General features: G+C 32.1%; 1 protein-coding gene across 1 annotated transcript in view; it reads right to left on the minus strand.

The window, feature by feature from the left end:
* Nucleotides 1-230: 230 nt before the first annotated feature.
* Nucleotides 231-27,335, minus strand: part of LOC124531066 — a 128,610-nt gene continuing 101,505 nt past the window's right edge. Inside the window, exons 7-9 of the mRNA XM_047105515.1 lie at nucleotides 10,394-10,489; nucleotides 5,849-5,933; nucleotides 231-1,197 (exon numbers count right to left, since the gene is read on the minus strand). Of these exons, the coding sequence (XP_046961471.1) occupies nucleotides 1,116-1,197; nucleotides 5,849-5,933; nucleotides 10,394-10,489 (263 nt within the window). The 3' untranslated portion in view covers nucleotides 231-1,115. The remainder of the gene's footprint in view (nucleotides 1,198-5,848; nucleotides 5,934-10,393; nucleotides 10,490-27,335) is intronic.

Below are 27,335 nucleotides of genomic sequence, written 5' to 3' on the forward strand. Positions count from 1 at the left end.
CTGCGTCTCCATCTTGCCAACTTCTGCATTTGCAACTTGCAAAAAACACATTTTTACCAATATTGACAACTCAAAATACCATATCAATGGATACGCAGTTTTAGTAGCTTCTTAAGGAGTGGATTTAATGGTTTTATTGCAAAATTATCCTTTGAAAATGTGTCATTTCCGCCTCAAATTCCTTATTGAAGTATTCTTTTAAACAAAGATTTGTTTTTTAATTTGAAATATGATACGCGTGTTTTTGGTATAAAACTATTTACGACTCAGTTTAAATAAATGTAAAGCGAGCTTTAACTCTTAAATCCAGACACATGTTTGAAGCTACCTACTTGAATAATTCCCGTATGAATTTTAATTCCGTGTAATCATACCCTTAGGAAAACGGGATTATTTTAATGAACCAGTGCGGTCATTTATAGGGATTAAAGCGGGTTTCTTTTGCTTGTAAACGTTTTTTTTTTAATGATTTTGTTTTACTTACAAAACACTTCGTCTAGACATCTAGAGCTTTTAGAGAATGTAGATATTTTGAAAATAAATAAGACAACTTAAAACTATCTATCAATGCACAGAGTTCATTATTTTTAATTTGAGTGCATGCTCTGTACATTCGCAGACATTTTTTTTTAATACGAAATTCTAAGGATACTTTACACACTAGCAACATTATACATGATAAGAATCTCTTTGGTATTATTTAGCTGTTGAAAAACAGTCTGAACTCATAAAACTCATCGCATAATAAAACTTTTTACCCAAACTCGCCGTCGTAACTTTTAACCGTAAAAACAACGGAAACGCGAGCCACCTCTTTTGTGTGAAATCCGAACACGAAACAAAATGTTTTGACGTCTCCCATTATTTACAACTCACTGACATTCAAATGTACATTTTTCCTCATATAATTTTCAAAACTTTTGTCATGAGTCACTCAGATGAATGTAAAACCTTCTTCATCTCATGACGTTTACTTTTTCTTTTTTTAAACGAAATTTGAACAAAGAACAAACTTATTTTTTTTTGTTTGACATAAATTTAAACGAATTATACCATAAATAATTTAAATGATAGAGTAAGTGTCATCTTGCTAGTGTGTAATCTTCCTTGGCCGTCTAGACCGCGTTTCCCGCGCTGTGGACTCCGTTCGCGCTCAGCGGGATTGTGTTAAACTCGTCCTCCAAATCTTCCGTTTTTCTGTGAAATAAAAAATGTATTTAGGCATATATTTTGCTTTCCTCACAATTTCAAACTTTACTTTTAAATGAGGAGGCAGATGATCATTAAGATCATTATCATATTCGCTCATAGATTCGCTTTAGGTACTGAAAGAATTGTAAAAAAATAAGATTTTTTGTATCCTGAGCGCAAGTAGTAAGTAAGTCTTTACACCCAAATACAGCAATACAAGACAAAGTATTGATGTTGTTTGAATAACGAATAAGTGTATGTGACCCAACAAAACCGCCCTACAAAATTCCTATTTATAAAAGGAGTATTACTCATAAGTGTCTTAATATTATGGAAAAGATACTATACTTGCAAATGATAGTTGTATATAGTAACTTTATATTATTAATTTAATTCTGTAACACGACTTTTGAAACAAATCTTAAGTGATATGAAATAGAGCATAAATAAACTTCAATTTGGGTTCAAAACTTTGAGACCTACGTCTTTGTTGAACTTAACAATTGTAATGAGAAACATTAAATTTGTTCGAATTAAACATATTACGTATTAAATCCTTCCAGACGCACGAATACTCAAACATACATACCTATGTATGTGTATACGTCAGGACGTACACACACATAGAGACCTACGAGAATGTCTACGAGTGTGAGTATGTCTAGATATATTTTTATGCGTGTGTGTGTGTGTGAATACATGAATAAGACATACCAGGAGTAAATTCGCTTAACAAATCAAATGAAACGGCTTAGTTAATTACACGCATCTCGAAAAGATTCTGAGGGCAGATTAGGATCAAAGGTAAGTCTACTCCATTACCGCGAATTATAATTTAATGAGAAATCTTATTATTTAATCTTTAGTATGCTTTCAAGAGATAAATTCTTGATGCGTAGTTTCATTTAGTTAGAACACCGTGAAAGGAATTACGATGGGAGCAGATAAGGCCGGTTTCACACACTTTATTTGTGGTTATATTACACCTCATGCTAGTCAAGGAAATTGTATGTGTAGGAAGAAGTTCTGCTTCGTCTATTTGTTAAGTCATATAGGTAAACGGTCTGGTAAACAGACCATCAGATGGTAATCGGTCATGACTTCTCATAGACTGGTACTGTAGGAAATGTTTTTCATATACTTATATCTACAAAGACCCATCCTTTGGGAACTAAGATGTTATGTCCCTTGTACATGTAGCTACTGACTTCGATTGTGGACCAAAACACAAACCAAGTATTTCTGTTTGGCGTTAGAATATGTGGATATATGATGAGTGGGCGCTACCCACCCAGACATACTTGCACAAATCCCCAGCACCAAATATCCTCAACAAGAGTAGATAACCCATTGTTAGGACTTGAAGGTTCAGGAATAAATATTTCAGCTAGCGCGTCATTGGTCTAATTTCAATAAATCTAAATAATATCCGTTTATTAATAAACCATGTAATGACATCAACATTTCATAGAAATATTATTTTGGGTCTTCAAAACAGTATCTAATAAGCTTATAACCATAGTCAATAGACGTTTGATAAAATTGTTTGCACACGTTTTCAAAGGGCGGGCAATAAAAATAATTTCGTCCCAATAAATGACGAAAGGTCGCTGGCCCCAGAAGTTTCCGTTGAAGAGTAGATTGCTTTCTCTTGCAAAGGGAAAAAACTACATATTTATGTACGTACCAATCCAGAAAATTTCCCACAAAGGTATCGGTGGATTTCCTACAAATTCTCGTGTAAAAGGAAAATATTTTCAAAATCCTTTTACAGCTTTATATATGGTTATATGTATAAGTTTTTTTTTGTATCGTTTCCAAAGACGTAAATATATGTAATATGCATACATCATACGTAAAAGTTTGAAGATTTTTTTACTACAAAATTAAAGCAATTAATAATAAAACAATATTCTATATCATTTCTATTTTATTTTATAAATAAATTTCATGTCTGCAAATCAATGTGATTCACAACTGAAAAAAAAGAAATAATTACCGTTAAATCGGAATAATGAATAATAATAAATTCACCTACTTATATCCAAACTCGGAGTTCCGCTTTGGGCGTTTAAGTCAGTGTACCAAAAGGAATTAGGGACATAATCATCATTACCAACATTGGCGTATTGGTCATGTAAGGTACGATTAATATTTTTTATAATACCAATGTATATGAGCAATAGTGACCACACCCATCAAGTAAGTTATTTGCTAATTTACCAATCTATAACCAATAATATATATATATATGCTTCAAAAAATTGGTGCAACATTTCATTCCAAACGATTGGGCCAAGCCCGTTCTCAAAACCCTTACAACAATATTTTACACTCACTCTGACATGTTAAATTAATCTTCCATACTGATACTATTTCAAAGCGTAAAAAAAACTACTAAACCAACGATACATAAAACGTATACCAGAATATGCAGCGCCTTAAAGCGCTGCATTTCGTAAATTCATCCGCTTTAAATTTAGCCTATTGACGTGACAAGCGTGAATAGCATGTTCTTGTTTTGTCCAAACCCAAGAACCAGCGACGGAAATGACCAATAGCGTATTTTTAACAGCTTTATTTTCTGTTTCATCGCATTCTTTAACTGAATCGAGTTCCACACACAAAGTTCGAGTTAACTCCATACTGCGGTTGAAAGAGCTGGCTGTAAGGTCAATTAGGGAACAGAAGCGAAGAGCTGTTAGCGATAATGCACTTTAGCTTCACTTGTATCGGGGAACACGACAAAACAATTTACTAAAAATCTTTTGAACATTTTTCTGTCTCACTAATATTAGAAAAGGAAAACTTTGTACATTCGTAACCCAATCAGGCTCGATTGACGATTTGCTGTATAATTCGGTATAATAGATTACATTATGGTATTTAAATAAAACACCACTTTTTTTTAAACTATTTGTCGCGACTGACTAATCCATCAGACAATACTACCGATATTTAAAACGAAGGTTTATTTTACAGGATAATAAATCAACTTTAAAGGAAATTAATAGCAGTACTAACTCTATACAAATTCGTAACTGTTTCTATGTAAAATAATACCAAAGTAAGGTATATATTGAAATTGTACTTATATATATAAAACGGGTATCAGTGAACGTCCGTGCCTCGCGAAGCCAAACAAGTGTGACACAATCAATGCTAATGGTTAGACTTCCTGCCGCAGTCACGTGACCCTTATAAAAGGTATATATATTTTCTATACAATGGAAATATTTAGATTATTATTTTTCTTGACAGACCATTCTGCAAGGTCGTTTGGTTAACCGCCACTATTATTAATAATCGCTACTAGTATCATTCGGTCATCAATTATTATATATTACCTCTAAAGTTTCTTGACCTAATGTTACGTCAATTGGAAGTGAGCCAGTTTAAACACAGGCACAATTTAACAGGTCCTATGGTTGACGGCTCACTGTAGAAGGAACAATTTATGCTTCTTAAAATGAAATTTCTTATGTTGATATTGACCAAAACTAATCAGATAGGGCATTTGCAAGTTTTTCTTCGTATTAAAAAAAAGAAAACAAATAAAAGCGTACAACTATTAAATATTGGGAGAGTAAAACATCTCAGTAAACTAAAGTGGAGTAATAATGAAGATAATTACAGAACAAAAGAAAGAACGATAAAAATGAACGACGTTGATATGTTGACGAATGATACGTGCAAGAGAGATTTAACTAATTCCGAAACACATCCAAAGACGAATACCAACCAACGGGATACGCATTCAAAGTAAACAATTTTAAATAGACTAAACATTCACGACAAAAATAAAACAACTGTTGACTGAAATAATACATCAATTCTGATTTCTTTCTGACAAATTAAGAGCTCAAACTGACGTAAAATATTGAATTTGGCAGACGGTGCAAATTATCGTTTCTCATTCCAAATCATAACTTTATACCATGAGCTGTCAAAGATTTCCTAGAAGTAATATTGCTGAAAGAAACTTAATAGATGTCACTCCACTGGTGACAGGTGGTCTGCCTCATTTTTCACCCTGACAATCGGCATTATGATCAAACTCTGTCACTCTACTTTTTTCATTACATATTCTTTCAAACACTTTCTATCGAGTTCCAGACATATATCCGGTCCCAATCCGTACCAAATATTATTTATATTAAATGAGTACTGAAATATTGTTACGAAATTTACACTTAGTTTTATATAGCCTAAAGTCAGCTCGATACTGTGAGAAATTTAAAAGTACGTTGTCTTTATATAAACCCAAGAAAAACAGCTGACATTCATATTCGTTAGTATAATATGGTAAAAAAACTTTTACGACACGAAAGTCAAAAAGTGTCAAAGAAAATTCGATCGTTAACGCATCCAATAGAAACGATCATTGTCACAATTTGCTTGAACTTATGCCTTTTATCTTGGATCAACGCTGCATGTAATCTGCATTGGGAAATAACATCGATTCTAAGAGGGGTAGGCTCCCCAACAATACGGGTAATTTAGCTGCTTACGGACTCAATGGATGCGCTTAACAATAAGTCCCTTAGTCAGCTTTTACAACGCCTACGGCTTGTGGTAGCTTACTTATATTCTGCTTGAGCCCCATGGAGTATTTTATAGAGCCAATATTAAGACGATTTTGTACAATATTACTAACCGTTTCCTATACTTGTATATGATGAGCACGATGAATGCGTTTCCAATAAACAGCGCCGCTATAAGCAGCGACGGGATCACGATATCTGAAAAAAATAGAATATTTAGAATACAAATATAATTTGCAAGGGTTTTTTGAATTTGGAATATCAGTGGTGTGTGGGTGTACATATGCGTGAGTGTGTGTAAAATATGAGTTTATCATTACATTTAAATGTTATCAAATAGAAAAAGGTCAAATCCGTTTACAACATAATTTTAACAAGCTTTAGTCAATCTACGAACAATATATGTATTTGTAATGCCGTTAATTTCATCAACACCCTCGTGCCAGAATACAAAGATTATGGGATAAATTTATGTGACGTATAAAATAATGTAAATTGTCAAAAGAATAACTGATAAATAACGAGATATCCAGAGAAAATCTGAGCGTAATAAATTTACATAAATAAATGTAGTAAAAATATTCACCCAAAAATGAAATTCAGCAAACATTAATTTATTGATTTACAAAATGAAATAATAAACATAAGTGTAGATTTATTTACTACTAACATTAATTCATGCTTCAACATTTTCTTATTACGAAGCGTCACAATGAACTAGAAATATCGCTCGAGCGAACATCGCTCTCAACTTCGATATTGTATCTGAGAACTAATAGTTGAAACAATTAGAAGCTTAGCTGTGACTCTGTGAGTTAAATTTGTCCAATTTAATGCGCTATTTAGTTAGTTATCCTGTCGAGACGTAACTATAGCTAAATTCCACTGTAAAGGTTGTGGCACATCTAAAATTAACAGTAAAACGAATTTAAATATCATTCGCTTCAAAAATTATCAGTTCAAAAATTTCACTCACACAGTAGGTACGTTAAAATGATTTAGTGTTCAGTTATACCTGAATCTTGAACGCAGGATGTAAATTCAAACTCAGGGCAAGTACCACTGAAGTATCATTTGCATAAATGTGCTCATAATTAATCTTTAGTTACCCGTTTATTTTGGATGTAAATTAGTGTATCTACTTATCCTCTATCAAGATAGTTGCCACATAAACTCCAAACCTTTTCTTCAAAAAGGAACACGCTTTATCCTAGCAATGGGACATTTATCCGATACTATGTCAATACAGATTAAGAATGGCGTTTTTATACAATCTATAAATAATCAATATGCTCATACATAAATTAGATCTGTTATAGGATTGGTCAGATAGATATAGAGATAATATGAACCATCACCCTAATACAATATTCCAATACTATTAAAATGTATTTGATAATAATGGGAGTTGATGGTTCTGAATGGCAACTGTCGTCATTAAACTAGCATTGTCAAGTCTGATTTAGAATAATAAATAAAATCAGACACAAGCCAATTAGTTAGCCACAATATGATGCCCGATTACTAGTAGCTTCGACTGATCATCGAGAATTCGGTATTTGACATGGCTAACAATTAAATGAGAAAATAATTGAATTATGTAGATTTCAAGATGCTGATTCAGAATAACTATGTCAATTTACAAATTAAACATTATAAATATTTTTATTTCTTAAAAATAAATAAGAAATTTTGCATCTGTGCAATTACAAAACTCAAACGGCTCACTAGCCAATCAGAACGCGTGACGTTACGATTCAATAAACAAACAAATCTTGTTTGGTCTGTCAAACAAATTGCACTGTTACTTTTGTACGGTGGTGTTATTTTATTAATAATTTTGTGTTGATTTTATTAGTTATTCAGTCAAAATGCAAGTAGAGAAAGACTTTATAAAAGCTGATAGTGCTAATCTGCCAAAAGTTGATTCGTTTATGATTGCAAATTTCTTTGCATCAAACACGGACTTCTGTTCTGCAGAATTTAGAAACGTGAAAACTTCAGTGTAAGTATAAAAAACGGTATCTATCTAATATACATATATTCATAATGTTCTAATTCAATCGATGTCCTTAGCCTTAAAATTTTGATATTATTTGTCATTATTTACTTTGTTGGTTATGTATGTCAAAAATATATTTCGGGTTATATTGCGGTAGGTAATAATTTATAATTAACTGAAGCAGTTTTAGAATGCAAAAAATGCGTAACATGGTCTGCTGACCATTTACATTTTTTTTTCATAATTATTTTATTGAAATATTTCGATTTTCAGATCATCAAGACAGTCCTATGGTGATGATGCTATTGGTTATGTTCAATTAAAACGTGACCACACTCTGTGCACAGTGAAATGCAGAATATGCCCTGAGCATAAAGTTCGTCAGCCACTTTTTACGAAGAGGCCCCCGATTGTGGCACATGAATAAATAATTTATTGGGATTTTTTATTGTTTTACTTGTACAGCAACGAACTGTGCAAACTTTGTATGATGAAGAAGCCATTTCTTTGAGATTTCAAGAAAAACAAGAGAAAAACAGTTTACACAGGATCATTCACTTAACTGTTTATTGAATCATGACGTCACGGCTTAATTTGTCACGTGACTTGCTGTTTTGGCGGGAATTTTGAATCGTATTATTTAAAATGACTGTTTTTGTTATAAATTAACTTTAAAAATGAAATAAACAATTATTAAACGTATCTTTAGTGTCCTAAGAATACAATAAAATACTTTTTATAAAATTGTCAAATACCCAATTCATTCAGAAGCTATTAGCTTACTAGCTAGAGATCGAAAGCTACGAAATAATAGATAATTCAATAAATATATGTAAATGGCTGATATTAGTGTGTCTTTAAAAATGGAAACTTCAATGAGAAAACTGTATTTAAAAAAAAATCGTGAAAAATAATTTTGTCAAATGATTATACAATCGAACATAAACAATCGCACACAAATGTCATCGATGTGCCATTTTGATTTTAATTATGCCATTCGTTTATCAAAAAATCATAGGCTTTTTTTTGGCAATCACATGGCATGAATATTTTATGAGCAACTATCAGATATAATATACTGATTGGTGCAAGACATTAGGTTGGACTGACAAATTTCCGTTTTAAAATATAAGACTAAATATTTCGAATTTGAAATAGATAGTAGATCCGTTGCGCATCAGCGTATCAGGTGGACAATCAGGTCAAAGTTACCGGAATTTCGAATACAAGTGGATCCTTTGAAGATTTAATTCTCGAAGTTGAACACAATTCTCAATGCGGCTATTAGGGATTCCAACTCGTTTCCTCGTTTGCGTAATTTGCATAAATACCAACCCTTCCCTGAGATCCAACTAGCATTTAATGGACTGTTTAATTGTTCGCGATACACTTGATAGAATCTTTGTTTTAATAAAAGGTATTCTTAAATGTTCATCGATACTGCAATCAATTAATAATATATTTAACGGCACTGGAGCACCATTATCATCTTTGTCTCTTGATATATTTTTTGATTTGTATCACTCATCATAAGGGCGTGGGAATGTTGTTATTGATTCCAGAAATAAAAGTTGGTATCGTTAGATTACAATGTTGTAATGCTTTATATGCGTTCGTACAATTATTTTCAATAGTTAAATCAAATAATAAACTGGGTTTACTATTATAGACGTCGGCAATAATTAATCAAATAGATAGCGCCTCATTTGGCGGGCGTCGTCATATTTTTATATGAGTAATTTATACAAGCAGTACAAATACTTGTATTTTGTAAATAATTACTTATCAATACTTACAAATTGTTAGCTTATATTTATCAAAAAGTAGTCTATGTTTAGCCGTGAATGTAATAGATAGACAGGCAAACAAACAAAATTATTTAGTATCTATAATATTAGATTATGTTATTATTAAATACTTGTCATCATTAGCAAGTGACGATAATGATAGCTCAAGCAAGAGTATTTGTATTATATTGATATTCACGATGCCGACACGGCCTTAGGGATTGAGCGCAAGATGAACTTTACGTGCCTACCGGAAGTGCAATGCTACCAATTTCCTATCTACTGCAACTACTTGACAGAAAAATCCAATAAATTTTACACCCAAGACTCCAGCTTCAAATCTTATTATTTAAGATGACAAGCTATGCATTTATTTATAAATTTTATTATTATTTATGAACTAGGTAATTTTCTTGTTTATATTTAAGAAAGGAATGTTATGTTACAAAGGAAAACTTATATCTGTTAAAAATGCCTCCCTTTCGAGTTTCAGTTATGTGTTTTTAAATATGTTGATGTTTATGTACAACAATAACACCAGCCTGTAAATTTCCCATTACAGGGCATAGGCTTCCTCACCTTTGAGGAGACCCTTTGGAACATATTCCAGCACGCTTCCAATGCGGTTTAGAATACACATGTGGCAGAATTTCTACGAAATTAGACACACGTAGGTTTCCTCACGACATTTTCCTTCACCGCCGAGCACGAGATGAACTATAAACACAAATTAAACACACGAATTGCCTCAGTTTGAACCTGCAATCATCGGTTAAGATGCATGCGTTCTATGCACTGGGCCTGAGTAATGTTGATGAATATGTAATATACAGCGATAAATTATGTTACTAAGTACAGTTTAAACTCACCGACTATCATGTTGGCCTCGTTGTGCGGCAGTTTTGTATCTTTATCAGAACTCTCTGGCGCAGAATCGTTCCCGGCGACCTTTGAAGCCGCCTCTTCTACAACAAAGGCATTATTTAACTCACAATACACACATAAGCTTAGTTTAATACACTTGTAATCACATCATACGTTTTTGGCCATAGTTTTGCAACATACACAAAACTTCTTTTTTTAATTAGTTATAACGTGTATATGTCAGAACTATCACACGCTTATCTAATGCTGGTGGCTTTACATGTGGAAGATTATCATTTGTTAGATGTTGGGTGATGATTTAAAAACACAAATTAAACACACTGAAATCAGCTGTAAGAATTATAAAAACGTTGTTCGTTGAGTATGGATTAAAAATGAAGATAATAAATAACACATATTGTTTTTTTTTTTTTTTTAATTTAACGATATCGAGGATATAAATAGTGCATATTATAATTGTTTGTTCGACTGTTCATTAAAAACAAAGGATTACCTTTATAAAATTTCCAATTCGTATTTTAAAGGACGTAAAATCTTAATTAAAAAAGCCCATATTTTTTGATTAATACAATGAAACATGATAAAGAACCAATTTGCTTGATGTGTTATTATATGAGAACATAAATCAACAAACGTCTAAGAATATAATGTAATGAAAATTTATTAGTTACTAATTTATCAACGCTAATTACACGAAATCATGTTAGTTTTCGCTTTCATGCCTCACCGGAATTCACTGTACTCTTTATTTTGAGTGAACACGCGTTTCAATTAAAAGTAAAGAAAAGCATTGAAGTCGGTGTAAGAAAAGGTTCGTCACCTTAAGATCTATTTTCGTGTGCTCAGTATGAGCGATAATCTGCTTTACCGATCGAGAATGACATATTGCGTCGCAATGATTTGATGTATAGATTCAAAAGGTGCTAAGAGTTTAAGACTTGATAAAGGAATCAATTTGAAAAGTGACGAAGGTTTTCTTACTCTGACCGCACATGGGACCAGTATAAAACTTCCCTTAAGTGAAGTGCGAATTAAATAAATCGTTTACAATGGGAGGTATAATATTGCTCATATAAACATAGATGCACACTATAATGTCCCTCGCTGTCATTATCTGACGGGACTACAATCTGACACGCCCGAAGAGAGATCAGAGGCAGTACTAACGGTTGTACGTGCTCTTCAAGGCATGGGAGTGCGCATTCCTTCCCAACTTTATCGCACAATTGAGAATTTCAAAATGAATTCCTTTTTCTAATTTTGTATTTTTTTTTTAATTTTCCGTTTTTGTAGCCGTGACATCAGGATCTACAGCCTAATAATATAGTCATTAAACTGACGTAACAGTTCCGATATAAATATATTTAAATTTGGATATTTTTTTTATTCGAGTCGGTATTGTATCCGTGATATTGGGATGTACAGCCTAATAATAATTAAACTGACAGAATAGTTCAGACATAATTAAATATTATTATCTATTTAATAAGCGATAATTTCCAATAAATATAAAATGTTTATTTAACGTATAATATTTTGTGTATATCATAATTAACATTTAAAACCACATAATATTGGTTAATTATTTGACAACGAAAACCGATATAAGCTGATATAATTGACACAAGGATATTATCTCTAAAAACATAACATAGGATAATACGAAATGATTTAAAAATGTAGTAAACTATTTAACATAGTGGTATATTAGTCTATTATTAGTAGAATATTAATGTTCACATTTCCTTATATTAAAGATGTGCCACAGGAAAATTCTATTAGATTTAAATTAAATAATATGTTACATATCATGTCAAATACTTATTATGTAACAAAAAATGATATATGTAATAAAATAAAACTAATTGACATTAATAACATAATTAATTATAATTCTTGTATATTGACATGTGATAGGTGTCACCTATCTAATTTTTATAAGAGACAGATAGCTAGTTTGCTATCATATTTTATTATTAAAAAATCAACCAATGGTTTGGTTGACCAGACAACTGCTTCTATTGAGCAGTATAATAATAACAATTTAAGACCATATATTTTGGAACATGTTCCAAGTAATTTAAATTAAGTTCTAAGACAATAGAGGTAGTCTCTGGCAACGCTAATAATTCTAACTATAATTGTAAAAAAATAGTTACTATAGAAGCCAATAAAAATAATAAGAAAGTAAATAACAAAAAAATTGTAAATCTGGTGCACCAAAATATTCAAGGAATGTTAGGGAAAGACTTAGAAATTGAATTATTTTTGACCTGTAATGGCATTGATATTTTGTGTTTAACTGAACATTGGCTTCTAAATTATCAGGTTATGTTTAACTTTAGTGGGCACCAGATTGCTAGTCTGTTCAGCAGAAATAAAGCTATACGTGGTGGCTCTTTAATACTTCTGTGTAAAAATATAAAATTTAAAGAACGTAAAGATATTGTGAGCCTTTCTATTGAGCAAACTATAGAAATAGCCTGTGCAGAGCTTGAGCGTGTCATTGTTGTATGCGTATACAGGCCCCCTAGTGGATTATATGAATTGTTTGAAAATATATTGGACAATGTTCTATCTAAGTTATCTGGATCTAATAAAGAAATTATTGTTTGTGGAGATTTTAATATAAATTTATTGCATAATTCAACCACAAGTATTAGATTCAGATCTTTGTTAAGTTCATATAATCTGGTAAATCTGTTCTTAGAACCAACTAGAATAACAGATTCCACAGCAACTTGCATTGATAACATATTTGCTACCTATATTCCACAAAACAAAATTATTATTAATAACCTAAGTTCAGATCATTGTGGACAACAAGCCTTATTTAATTTTCATGTTAAAAAAATAAGTACTTCTGAAAAGATAATGTTTGTTCCTTTGACCGCAAGTCGTATTGAGAAGTTTAGAAGTAATATTATGGCTAATCTCCCTCACATACATTTCAGTGATAATCCCAATGTATTATATAACAATCTATTTAAATTAATTAAAAACAGTTTTAAATCTATATTCACTTCTAAAACAGTTAATACAAAAAACTTTTTAAAATTCAGTGATTGGGCGACTATTGGAATTCATAAAAGTAGGCAACGAATGTATGAGCTTTACAATGAAAGAACGTACAATCATAGTGCCACTTTTGCCAATTATGTAAATAACTATTCTAAATTATTTAAAAAAGTGTGCTTTTTGGCAAAATCTTTAACTATAAAAAATAAAATTAAGAATGCACATAACAAGATAGAAATGACTTGGAAAATTATTAATTGTGAAACTGGTAGAGTTGGCAGTTGCAACTCCGAATTGAGCCTGAATTATAATAATAAAGTAGTAAATAGTCAAAAGGAAGTTGCTACAGTTTTTGAAAAATTTTTTGCTGACATACCAGTTTTGACAACTAAGTCACTTGTATCTTCTCCAGATGTTGCCGAGTCATTGATGAAAGAAAATGTAAGAGCTTGTAAATCTAACTTTAATTTTACCCTTGTAAACCCCAACGACATAATACGCGCCTTTAAGTCACTAGACATCAAGAAAACGGCTGATTTATGGGGTATTTCTCTAAAGGTGATAAATTCGATTATTGATGTAATTGCACCTTTTTCACTTGTCACCTTGCTTTAATATTTAATAGTTGTGTCCAACGTGGTATATTTCCTGACCTGATGAAACATAGTAAAGTTATTCCAATATTTAAATCTGGTAGTTCTTCAGACCCCAATAACTATAGGCCAATTTCGATTCTACCTACCCTGAACAAAATATTTGAGAAAATAATTCTGAATCAATTATTAGAACATTTTAACAAACATAATCTGCTTCATAGTAAACAATTTGGATTCACGAGGGGTCGCTCGACAACAGACGCTGGTATCGAGCTTATTAAGAATATCTATGAAGCCTGGGAGGAGTCACGGGATGCCTTAGGGGTTTTCTGTGACTTATCCAAAGCCTTTGATTGTGTTCAACATGAGACTCTGGTCAGGAAACTTTATCACTATGGAATTAGAGAATGTGCGCTTGACCTTCTGACTTCTTATCTTAACAATAGAATTCAGAGGGTTGACGTTAAAGGAAATAGGTCTCCTGGGGTCTCAGTTGGTATGGGGGTCCCTCAGGGATCAATTCTTGGACCTTTTCTGTTTCTCACATATATAAATGACTTGCCCTTTCTTGTTGGGAACAAACATGATATAGTATTGTTTGCTGATGATACCTCCTTAGTTTTTAAAATTAATAGAAAACAGGTACAGTACGACGACGTACACAATGCTATAGCTGATATAGTACATTGGTTTAGCGTAAACAATCTTAGGCTTAATAATAATAAAACAAAAATTGTGAAATTTAGTACACCAAATGTACATAATGTAAAAGCCGATGTACTCATTAACGGGGAATCTATGGATCCAATTGATTCTGCTGAGTTTCTTGGCCTTGCTGTTGATGCCAAGTTGCAATGGGGCCCCCATATTAACGGATTGGCGAGTAGACTGAGTTCTGCGGCATTCGCGGTCAAAAAGATTAGATTATGTACCGATGTTGATACGGCTCGCTTAGTATATTTCAGTTACTTTCACAGTATAATGTCATACGGTATTATGCTGTGGGGCAACGCAGCCGCTATCCATACTATATTTGTGCTACAGAAGAGGGCTATTCGCGCAATCTATAACCTAGGAGCTAAAGAATCGTTAAGGAATAAATTTAGAGAAATCAAGCTATTGACTGTTGCTTCTCAATATATATTCTGCAATGTTATGTATGTACGAAAAAATATTAATGATTTCATGAGAAAATGTGATACTCATAGCATTGGTACAAGGAACAAACACAAACTTGTTACTCCTGTTACTCGACTACATAGAGTCAGTAACTCCTTTGTGGGACAATGTATACGGTTTTACAACAGGATCCCAGAAAGCGTTCAAAATGCCTCTGTTGCCAAATTTAAGAAAATTATTAAGGAACGCTTGTGTGCAAAAGGTTACTATACAATTAATGAGTTTATGATCGATAGCACACCTTGGGAATGAAACGATCGCCTCCTGGCTATTTCATCTCATATTAAATTGTTTAAATAATATATGAGACAACTAAAAAAAAAAAAAAAACCCGCTGAGTTTCTTTCGCCGGTTCTTCTCAGGTCAGGGTATTTTCTTTTCCGAACCGGTGGTAGTGTTTCAATTGACCATCAATAAGAAAGTGTAATGCTTCAATATTGAATAAAGTTATTTGAGTTTGAGTTTGAGTTTATAACATATTTACTTATATACAATGGCAACATTTAATTTATTTGAAAGGGATGAGTGAAATATGACAGAAGCCTTAAAAAGGAAGATTACTATTTTTTATGATATAGGTAAGTGGACTGGCAAATTGTAGAAATGGAATCTGATGGTGAGTGGTGAACATAGCACATAAACATTGATGTACATTTTTAAAGATTTCAGTTTTTTGCAAGCCCTTCTGGGTAGTTACCACCCTTGCATACGATATTATACCAGCAAACAACAAAATCATTATGCTCTAGAAGAGTAGTTACAGGCAAAAGTATACAACATCTTAGTTCGCAAGGATGGTTATGCTATAAAAACAGACCTCTAGACTCAGGAAATACAGCAAAACAATATAAGAAAATCTTAGATTTTAGAATAAATAGTTTCGAAAAAATCACCGCTCGCGAAACTGATGATCAGATTGTCAAAGCAGAACAATAACATTTTGACCTTTATCCATATTAAGATTATCCATAATTTAGAAGATGAATTTAATCTAGGAGATGTTTGACGATAAAAATATTAATCAAATTTTTCATTTACGACATACTCTCAATTAAATAACTTATCGTTACAACATAAATATACCCACTTCATGCATTCTTGCTAAGCACACTTGCCATTTCCTTTACTGATAAATTTCCAGGGCAAGTCACAAGTCAACATAAAAATAATAAAGATTAATTGAGAAGGAGTCATATACCCTTTTCTTAGAAGGACAAAATGTTATAGCAATACTGTTAAAACGATAAACAATTTGAACATGAGCGATACAGATTTATTTTCCAACCCCAAGAGATGACCCGTAGCCGAACAACGTAATTTAGCTCAGCACGCATCGGGGAATTAAGAGAAATCAATCTTGATGTAAGAAAACGATTTTGTTGTAACCAATGAACAGAGCTTACGATTTTAAATCAACCAATGGCTGCGTTTAATTTGATCTTATCAAGAGATTACGAGTTGAAGGACAAATGAAGATATCTTTAAGACTCGAGACTATTTAATGGTATTTTAAGATATTTGTCCATATCTGCTCAAGATTTGAGACATTCTTTGCTAATATTACAGCAATTCTAACGGCTCATACACATATACCCAACATTGAACATTTGTCATAAATTCAAAAACAATTCTACAAAGGTGAATAGGTGAAGGTTTTTGTATTGCATCCTAATTTATCTATCAAGTACTTTTTTCGACATCTCTGAAGTATTTGAAGTATTTAGCTCAAATTAAGAAATAGGTGCGTCAAGGGACATCTGGATCGAACGAAATTACTTTTGCTATATTATGTCTTAAATAACAGACACAATGAAACAAATTAACAAGTCTTGGAATTAATTAAATTACGAGGAATTAAATTGTTTTCGAAAATCCCATGTGAATTATAATTAAACCGAACAGGAAGAGAAAGAGAGATCTTACTTTTTCCTCACTTGAAGACTTGCCAGTACAATCTATTAAACGCCACGTGAAAGAACTACATTCCAAAATTAATGAAATACCAAACCACGGCATTTTCACACATATGTAGATCCATTATTATTAACATTCACACGTTCACAAATTTTCGTTCTTCTACACGAATGGAGTAATTTATCCAACACGCTCCTGCTATTATGTCCTCAGCTTTATACCACTCCATCATTTTAGCATATCGACCTTATCTCAGGTGCCGCATAACACGCTATAGACCCGTATTACGAGCCGCTAATTGAGTTATTTTTGGGTATCCTTCGTTCTATGTACTCACAACGTTATATAACATTCAAGAAAATCCTTTTATTGAAATAAAAACAACTTATTACTCTCCTCTTAAGGTGCTTTCAAACTTGCTATACTGTACGCAACTGTATTACTTGTATTACTAATAATAATTATAAAAGTTTCGTTTAAAACGAATAAAGCATTGGGTATACTTAAAGTAAAAAAAAAGTAAAGTAACAGCCTGTAAATTTCCTACTGCTGGGCTAATGGCCTCCTCTCCGATTAAGGAGAGGGTTTGGAACATATTCCACCACCCTGTTCCAATGCGGGTTGGTGGAAAGCACATGCGGCAGAATTTCAATGAAATTAGACACATGCAGGTTTCCTCACGATGTTTTCCTTCACCGCCGAGCACGAGATGAATTATAAACACAAGTTAAGCACATATATATAGTGGTGCTTGCCCGGGTTTCAACCCGCAATCATCGGTTAAGATGCACGCATTCTAACCACTGGGCCATCTCAGCTCATGGGTATACATGGGTATACTTATAAAGGTTTAATATATTTTATTCATAAGGAAAAACAAAGATACGCGTATACAAAGTTATGATACGCCATTTGTAATATGCGTGAGAAGAAAACATATGATGCGTACAGTGTCTTGGGTTCTTATTAGTACAGTACTAGTAGATCGTCTACATAATGATTTTATTATATTTGTTTAAGCCTAGCCGACTCGCCCCGGCTTCGCACGGATTCAATTCTGATACTATAGTAAATGTATTACATATTATTTCTTGTTTGTTTACTTTGTTGTGCGTGTATTATATACAAAAACCTTCCTCTCGAGTCACTCTATCCAAAAACCGCATCAAAATCAGTTGCATAATTTTGAAGATCTAAGGCACAGCGGTAAGCGACTTTGTTTTATACTATGTAATGAATATGGATTTTTTTTCAAAGCACCACCTTGTTGAATCTTAATTTAATTCTCGAGTTACGGAACGAAAATAAAAAAAAATGTTTTTACAAACAGCCAGTTTTATTTATTATAATATTATAAAACCTTACACCTACCTACGCGTTTATAATATAAGTAGAGGTTATATTTTAGTGTGTTATCTCAGGCGCGTCATAAGTCACATTAAATGGACTGGATCAATCTTCGTGTAAACTAAATACAATGCCTACTAAGTTTACAGACCGTGAATTTATATGAAACAAGAATATAGTTCAGCAAATATCTTGAGTAGTGTTAATGTTATGTATTATAAGTACGATTATATATAAGATATGATTTCGTTTGTCTTTTATGATGTATTTAATTCTATTATATTTGTAAAGGCAACGCAACGAAAACACAGAACCTGTTCGTGCTACCACCAAACATGAAGGCATTGATTCGGTACGACGGTAAGTAATCCAGTGGAATATAGACAAAAGCTACCTTAGATTCCGTAATACATAACGCATTAAAAAATTAGATGAATACCTTTGAGCTAAAAGGCACTGCCATTTGATGTCAATCACCTCTCATTATCAGGTGACCTACATGGTAATCTATCCTTCAAAATAAGTCAATTGTGGTATATTTTTCAACCTTTATGACCATCGCTGTAAAATTCATAGCAATGACCACAGTCTTCATTATCAACAGTAGTATAAAATAAAGTCGCTTATTGCTGTCTGTCTCTATTTATGCTTAGATCTTTCAAATTTTTTTTAATAGATAGAGTGATTCGTGAGGAAGATTTTTGTATATAACACATGGACAACAGAGTAAAGAAACACTGCGAATTTTAGAAGTTCCTAATGTAAAGTCGTAAATAAAAAAAATCTGTAGTATATTTAGTATCAGTATTGCACCCGTACGAAGCCGAGGCTGATCGCTAGTTAATAATAAAATGGTTTTATCATAACGGTCTTAATATGAATATAAATCAGACGAAATCGTTAAATCAAAGATTGCCACGCTTAAATAACTTAGCATTAATTTTGGTCGAATCTTTTGAAAAGATTCCGCAAATCAAAAAGGCCGTATACTAATAAGTCAAAGTTATACGATAATGGTATCCGAGCGTTGTTAATACGTCACAATGTGCCTTCGTCACTCGACGTTCGCCCTGAGTTATTAAAGTGACCCTCGTGACTAACTTTGAACCTTGGAAATTAACTCCCATCTCCCTTTTATAATCAAATCATAAGCTGTCCCTTTTGTTACGTATGAAGTTGTGAAACTTTCCATGTTAAGTAAGTTTGTGTATCTTAACAATGAATTACACTTGGTGAACCGAGGTTGTACCGAGATTGGAGCTTGTTTATTACGTGAAACATCTTTTGACGTTGGTTAGGACAGACCCGTGTGCCGTGACGGCAAACGGCATTTCATTCTTACGTCAAACTGCTCCTTAATCCGAAGGGTATTCTTGGGTCACACAGCATACATTACACGTTGCTGTATATATTATTATACGTACTAGCGCACCGCCCTGGCTTCGCACAGATGTTTAATTTAGTCTTTTTTTAATTCATCTTAATTACTTTAAAATTGAGGTTGTTTGATTAGTTGCACAACTTATTAAAACTTTCATAAGCATTTATTGTATTGTAAAGTATATTAAGTAATAACTTCGTAACAAAGTTTGTCAAAAGCAAATCGTTTGCTACATTTAAATGTTGTAATAAAACTTACTACTAAAGTCAAAGACATTACTCGAAATATAAATTCGTTTACAAACCACACACAAACAAGGCACTCATGCAAACACGCACAAATATTCATATATAAATACAAATAATATAAAACCTCCTTTGTCGCAAAAAAACTTTTTTTTAATTGCACTTTAACGAAGGATCCTCGCAATAATTACGAGTGTCTCGTGTCTTCAGTCTGTGTACACTCTCGACGTGAATAGAGCTCTTATAATAAGCCGGTACTTTTTTGCGATATTAAGACTTATTCTTTTGTAAAAATGTATTTTTTAAACGTAAAAAAAACTTAGTGTTCTTATTTTAAAAAAAATCTTGCCAGTTTCAAAGAATGTTTTGAAACTTTATATGTTTTAGGTACGTAACAGATAAGCACACATTCTTGTGGACTTTAAAAAAAGAACTTGAACATTTTATTTTTATAAATACATATTATATTAATATATTTTTGAAGCTTACAGTACCTAAACTTTGCTTAAGATAGAACATTTGCTCAAAAATACTACGTTCTTACAAAATTAAGACATTTCAAAGAAGCCTACAATTTTTTTTCACTCAAAAAACAAATATGAATTATTTAAAACAACAATATTAAATGTCTTAAATTTAATTCGGACAAATATGTAATTGTTGTTTTCTTCTAACTTCCCAGCTTAGTTAGGACGCGTCGTTTAACGCCATACATCTTTAATTCTTGCAGCTGCGCACATCTCTCTTAATTAACAGTCATCTGTATCTACATTGTGAAGCTGGAGAATTTATATATTTGAACTCTAATCAGAAACTCGATGTTTCTTGAACTGTTTTTGTATGAGGTAGTTCGTTTTGAGCGGATAATTAAATAAATAAATATGAGACAACATTACATACATTACTCTGATCCCAATGTAAAAAGCTAAAGCACTTGTGTTATGGAAATCAGAAGTAACGACGGTACCACATACACCCAGACCCAAGACAACATAGAAAACTAATGGTAATCTACATCGATTCGACCGGCAATCGAACCCGGGACCTCAGAGTGGCGTACCCATGTAAACCGATGTACGCACTACTCGACCATGGAGGTCTTCAACTATATAAATACTAACCCATATGGCCAAGTATATGCCGATATATATACCCATCAAATGCAACAAGATATTTACATCTTCCTCCTAGTGAACGGTAATCCTAAACGACCTTACCCGATGGTAAATCCCTCCACATATTCTACACAAAGAAACTTCATGACAAAAGTTTATTCAAAATCAAATGTAACTAATTTAATTTTCAATAAAGCGTTGGAACATAATCCACTCTGACCTTTATAGTAATTAAAGTTTTAACTAGTTTTAACTGAAATAAAGCGCGATAAGTGATTAAACTTTGCTTTTAGTTTAATGAACTACACTTTGTTCCCGCAATGGATAAACGTTAAAAAAAACTTCAGCTGTTATCGACGTATATTATCTTACTGATCTTGAAGGAAGAAGTTTTTTTCAACAAACCGAGTCTCGAGAGATATAAGAACTTTATAATTTAATGGAACAGTTTTAATGTACACATATTATGACGTAATCACCACCTGATGTCAAAGCAGCCTATCTAGAGATAGACCAGTCAAATAAAGTAATCATAAGCCCCATAAGTGTTTGCGTAAATATTGGTGTACTTTCTAATCTCTCACTCTTATAATTCTATGGAACGGCAAATCTGTCAAGACTGGAGTTCAGGCTCAGGACCAATGGGTTTACATGCTTTCTAAGATATGCACTAACTTTTAGACTCTGAGCTGAACTCAGAAGTTTTCGACAAAAGAACCCAATAACTTTCCCTTTATCTTGTCTTAGAGATCTGCAGTCTTATTTTAGCAACGCAAAGCTATACTAAAAGTGTAAACATGTTCAAAAAGATCGTCGTCAGTCTGGTAATGTTTTTGGCAAAACTATTCTAGTTTAATCACCTACAAATATTTTTTACAATTGTAGATATCTCTATATATCTTTTAGAACAGTTCGTAACAACATCAATCTATTTTATACAGCTGTGCTACTGCAATAACTTTCGTCGTATCTTAGTCGTGAAATGTTTAAAACGAACGTTGATACGCTGTTTGATGCTAGTATTCACTTTCGGACATTTCATGATTGCTATCTACGTCTGACTGACCAGTTTCGTCATATATAGCAATATATATCAAGTAAGCGTGACCAAATTTGATGTCTAAAACAACATGGTTACTATAAGTCGTTTCATATCACTACATAGTATAAAACAAAGTTACTCTCTCTGTGCCTGTATCTCTGTGCCTACATGTACGAGTATATTTAAATCTTTAAAAGTACGCAACGAATTTTGATGCGGTTTTTTTTTAATAGATAGAGTGATTCGAGAAGAAGGTTTTTATATAATACATGGAAAATTTAGTAAAAGAATCACTGATAATATTAGAAGTTTCTACTGTGATGTCATATCATTGCATCCGTGCGAAGCCGGGGCGGGTCGCTAGTAGTTAATAAATCCTACTCAAATTTGAGAAATGTCGAATTACATCCCAAACACAATACATGTAATAAATTTTGTTAAAAAGTAACAAAAGGAAAAAGGAAAAATACATGACGAAACGAACTATTAGGAATCACCGAACCGACACCTCATTCAATACCTCCTATAACTTCAAAGGCTCGCAAGCGATAAACTTTGAAAAAAAAACACACACAATAGTCGAACTGAGCACATTTTTGAAGCCGTTTCAAAATTCAACCGTGCGTGAAATGGAATGTCATGTTTATGAGAAATCAATAGACAAAGTTACGAACGAATAATAAATACCCAATGAATTTTATATGACTTAAACAAGGACAAATCTACAACTATATTATAAATGTATGTCTGTTCATCTATTATAAAATAAACCGAATTTGATGAAAGTTATGAAAAAAACACTTGAACTCCATGAAAAACATAGTACCTACTTTTTTACCTAAAATACTTGACAATCAACCATAAAGAATTACACGAAGCCCAAAAAAACAATTATTTCGACAATAAAACGTGATTATCTTTTTTATATTCCTTGGTGATATTGGCACATTGAGAGTACAGCACTGACGGATAGCTAAATATATTACCTGGTACCCATTACATAGTGGTAGATTTTTGACTATCAATAAGCAAGTGTAAACACTTCTTTATTGATTGAATATTGTCTTGACTTTGGCTTGACTTTAACTAGACTATTATATAAAGTAATGTATTAAATATCTGCTAGGATAAACCTAACCCTTCACGATGAAGTTTGGAGATGCTTCACCAGTATTTCCAAAAGCTCTAATACGAAGGAATAAACACGTGGCCTATTGCACAGGTCACGATGTTTTCCTTCACCGCCGTACTCGAGATGAATTATGAATTATAATCCCAAATAAGTACATGCAAATTCAGCTTGTATGAGATTGTATGGAACACGTAATCTTCTAACTTGTGATAGTTCAGTTGTTAGGTCACATTAATCTTGATCGAAGTTTGTGATTTTAGTGACTGTGAATATTTATTTTATTACGTTTTTTATCATCATAATCTAACATATTTGCTCAAATTGTTTATGGTATTATTATACCACAATCATAATAGTAAGTTGAAACAAAAGCTATAAAAGGTTAACTACCGGCAATTTAACGATACTATCTGAACATTATTCTATTGTTAATTAGTTGGGGTTAATTATGTTGTGTTTAAATAACTACCTATTTTACGTCACGTTATTACACATAAGATGGCCTTATTGTTGGACGTATATTGTTTATATACATACCACTCGCCGTGACTTCACTCCGGTAGAAGGATCGACGTAAAACATTTATATCATAATGCGTATAACTTAATTTTATACGCGGTGCACGCTAATAACTCGTCCACTCGGCATATTTTTTACCTCTTGAACAAATATCGTCATATTTAAGCCAAATTATACGAAATATTAACGAATTATACACCAGCACCTTCCTCATTAAACAATCCGTTAATTTGTCACAAATCCGCTGAGAAGTTAATGTTTGCGTTCAAAAAAAAATCACTGAATAAAATTTCAAACAAACTGACAAACAGCAGGTCTTTGTTTCATTTTCATGACGAACGGACAACTCTAACTACTTCTGTATAGGCCATTTACACTACACCATCAAACAAGTTTAGGACTGATATTATATGTATATTTGTTACAATATATAGAAGAATTAAGAATAAGTGAAGTTAGTAGTCATTAATTTTCATATGGGAAATTATATAACGTATAAATGTATCCGATTGATGAAATCTTTTTCACTAAAGGAACTGCTAACTTTATTGCAGGCTCTTGTAGGAAGTATCTACATTCCGAAACGGTGTTTTTTTTACAATTTATATTACATTAATATCACGGTACAGCAGCATTGCTTGAAAGTCAAAAGTATTTTATAATTATTATTTTATTTTATTTTTGTTCCATTTGCTGTCGAAACGCTTGGCCCTTGGAGTAGTGGTGCAAAAAGCTTCATCAAAAGTATAACACCTCGCCTCATTGCCTCCACTGGTGACAGGAGGGCTGGTTCGTTTTTTGCCCAGAGGATCGGAATTGGGATTCAACGGGGAAATGCTGATAGCATTCTTGCCACCATTCGACGCGGTCAAGATTTATACAGTAACTAGTTTTAGTTCATATTCGTATTTATTTAAGCATTTAATGTTTTTATAAATTAAAAATATTGCTTTCAATATTTGTCTCTTATAATTTACTCAACAAACTATATTTACAAACATAAAATTTTCCATATTGGACTTAACCTGTTTTCGACTTAGAAGAACTCTATCGATCGATTCGAGACCCACCACCCACCCACTCATTAGTTATTTTACCGCTAACGGCAATACTTTGTATACCTGTAGTCTGGTTGGAGGGGTAGTGTTTGCCTACAGTACAGGTAAAAAGGATATATAATCGTTGGTGCAAAAGCTTGAGTTGAGGCACAAATACGGTATAAGGAACTATTAATATTTATTTTCAAAGGAAGTTGGACCATCGTCCATCTACGAGATGGTCCATCTGTTTATGTGTACTCATTATTATAAGAGTATAAATCGACAATCTAGTATGATTAAACAAAGATGTACACTGATATTATAAATGTGAAATTAACTCTGTTTGTTAGTCGTTCTTTCACTACCGAACCACTGAACCGATTTTGATGAAATTTAGTATGACATAAATTTTAACTTCAAGGAGGGACATAAGTAGGCTTTTTTGCCTAACTAATGACAAACCTCCTAAAACGCAAGCAAAACCGCGGGCAATTTATATGTCATCGTAAGATTACAAAATTCCTTAGATTGTAATCTAACAGTTTAACTTCGATAGATTATAATATAGCGAAAAATAATACGTTAAATTGCAATCATATTTCACAGTACACAATATCTAACGAGGCAGATTGTAATCTAACAAATTTTGTGACATGAGATAATTTAATAAAGGAGGCTATTAAACTGTCGTATATATACTCTACAATAGCATCATTTAAAAGAAATATTTATATTTGCAAATATATGTAATCTATATCAGATTTTCTTTAAAAAGTCATAAAATTGAATTGAAAACGTTATTATAAAATGTATTTTATACTCCGTTCAACTTTAATCGACCTAGTTAAAGCTAATTGTATTAAAGCATAATTATTTTAATAATTATCAACCATAAAATCACATGTTTACAAATAAATATTTTGAAATCCATATAGATTCGTAAACATATTAACAGAACTCATTAGTAGCTAATTAATGTTTAAACTTTAAAATGTATTTGTAAATATGAATATTAATGTTAAAACTCGAGACATAAGCCCTTTCATTATTTAATAATTGATAAACGGCAGTGTATCAGTTTCAAACGCTAATTCAATATCGCGTTGATAACAATTTTATTTAAATACATTTCATAATTTATATGATAAGCGTTTATTTCTCTGAAATTATCTTTGAACAGGATTTCAATTGTATTTTTTATGCTATCGGTACTTAGATAGGCAAACAGTCTACCTAATGGTAAATTATCATAGCGTCGTAAGAAATGATAACCATTATTTACATCACTAGTAACATTGGAAACCGCTATGGTATGGCCCTTGTGCCTGTTACACTGGCTCACCATTTAAGCTGAATGAAGCTAAGTAAAACTACTCGGCGGTAGAAGTATATAATGAGTGTATGTTTATGATACGGAGACATGCTTACGAAGCCCTACCTACAAGTAGAGATGTTATTTTATAAACGATATATATACTTATTAATACTACATTCTGTATATCTGTATAATATTATTCTACATTATTAAGTATATACGAAATAAAGAAATGAAATACAGATAATAAAATGCAAAATAAGTGCTTTTTATATTACATTCAGTGACTATTTATATCAATTTTACGAGGAAAAATATAAATATATATATTCAAAAGGATAATGCAGTATCAATATATTTATTATTTAAAATAATATGCAAGGATTTATAATACGCGTCGATATACATATATATTCTGTAATTATGTATTAAGTATTTATATTGAATATTTTTTCCACAGTTGCCTTAATTTGTAAATAATCAATTTCGCATATTTCTTTTTTATTTTATGGAATACTGCTAACATATTTGCCATCTTAATAATTAATGGAAGGCTTTGCAATTTATATTTAAATCATTCAAAACTATTTAAATTACTTGTAATAAAATTTATAGAAATTTAATATAATTTTTGTTGATTGTAAAAATACAAAATATAAAAATTATCACTATAAAAACCCCGAAAGTAATAAAAATAACAACGTTATACCCTCTCACCAAAATAATAAATCCTTAAAGAGAACTCTCACGAAATCACATAAAAAATCACTATTATAGAGTTAAAAAATATTTTATATATCAAAACTCACTTTTTTATAAACACGTGCTTGACACGCTACTGACAAAAATATCAATTTGAGATCCGAACGACCGCTACCGATGCCAAATAACGAATACACGAAAACTTGACTGAAGTAGGAAGCTCTCGGAACGTTCAAAATAATAATACTCACCTTCACACAAAAATCAACTGTATGTCCCATTAATAGCACCGATAATCATATATCACGCGAATAATAGTAAATAATCGCGTGGAAGCCGAAACATATATTGTTGTTGCTTTCGCTCGTAAGGTACATGATA

The sequence above is a fragment of the Vanessa cardui genome, chromosome 7, assembly GCF_905220365.1.
Source record: "Vanessa cardui chromosome 7, ilVanCard2.1, whole genome shotgun sequence".
Lineage (NCBI taxonomy): Eukaryota > Metazoa > Arthropoda > Insecta > Lepidoptera > Nymphalidae > Vanessa > Vanessa cardui.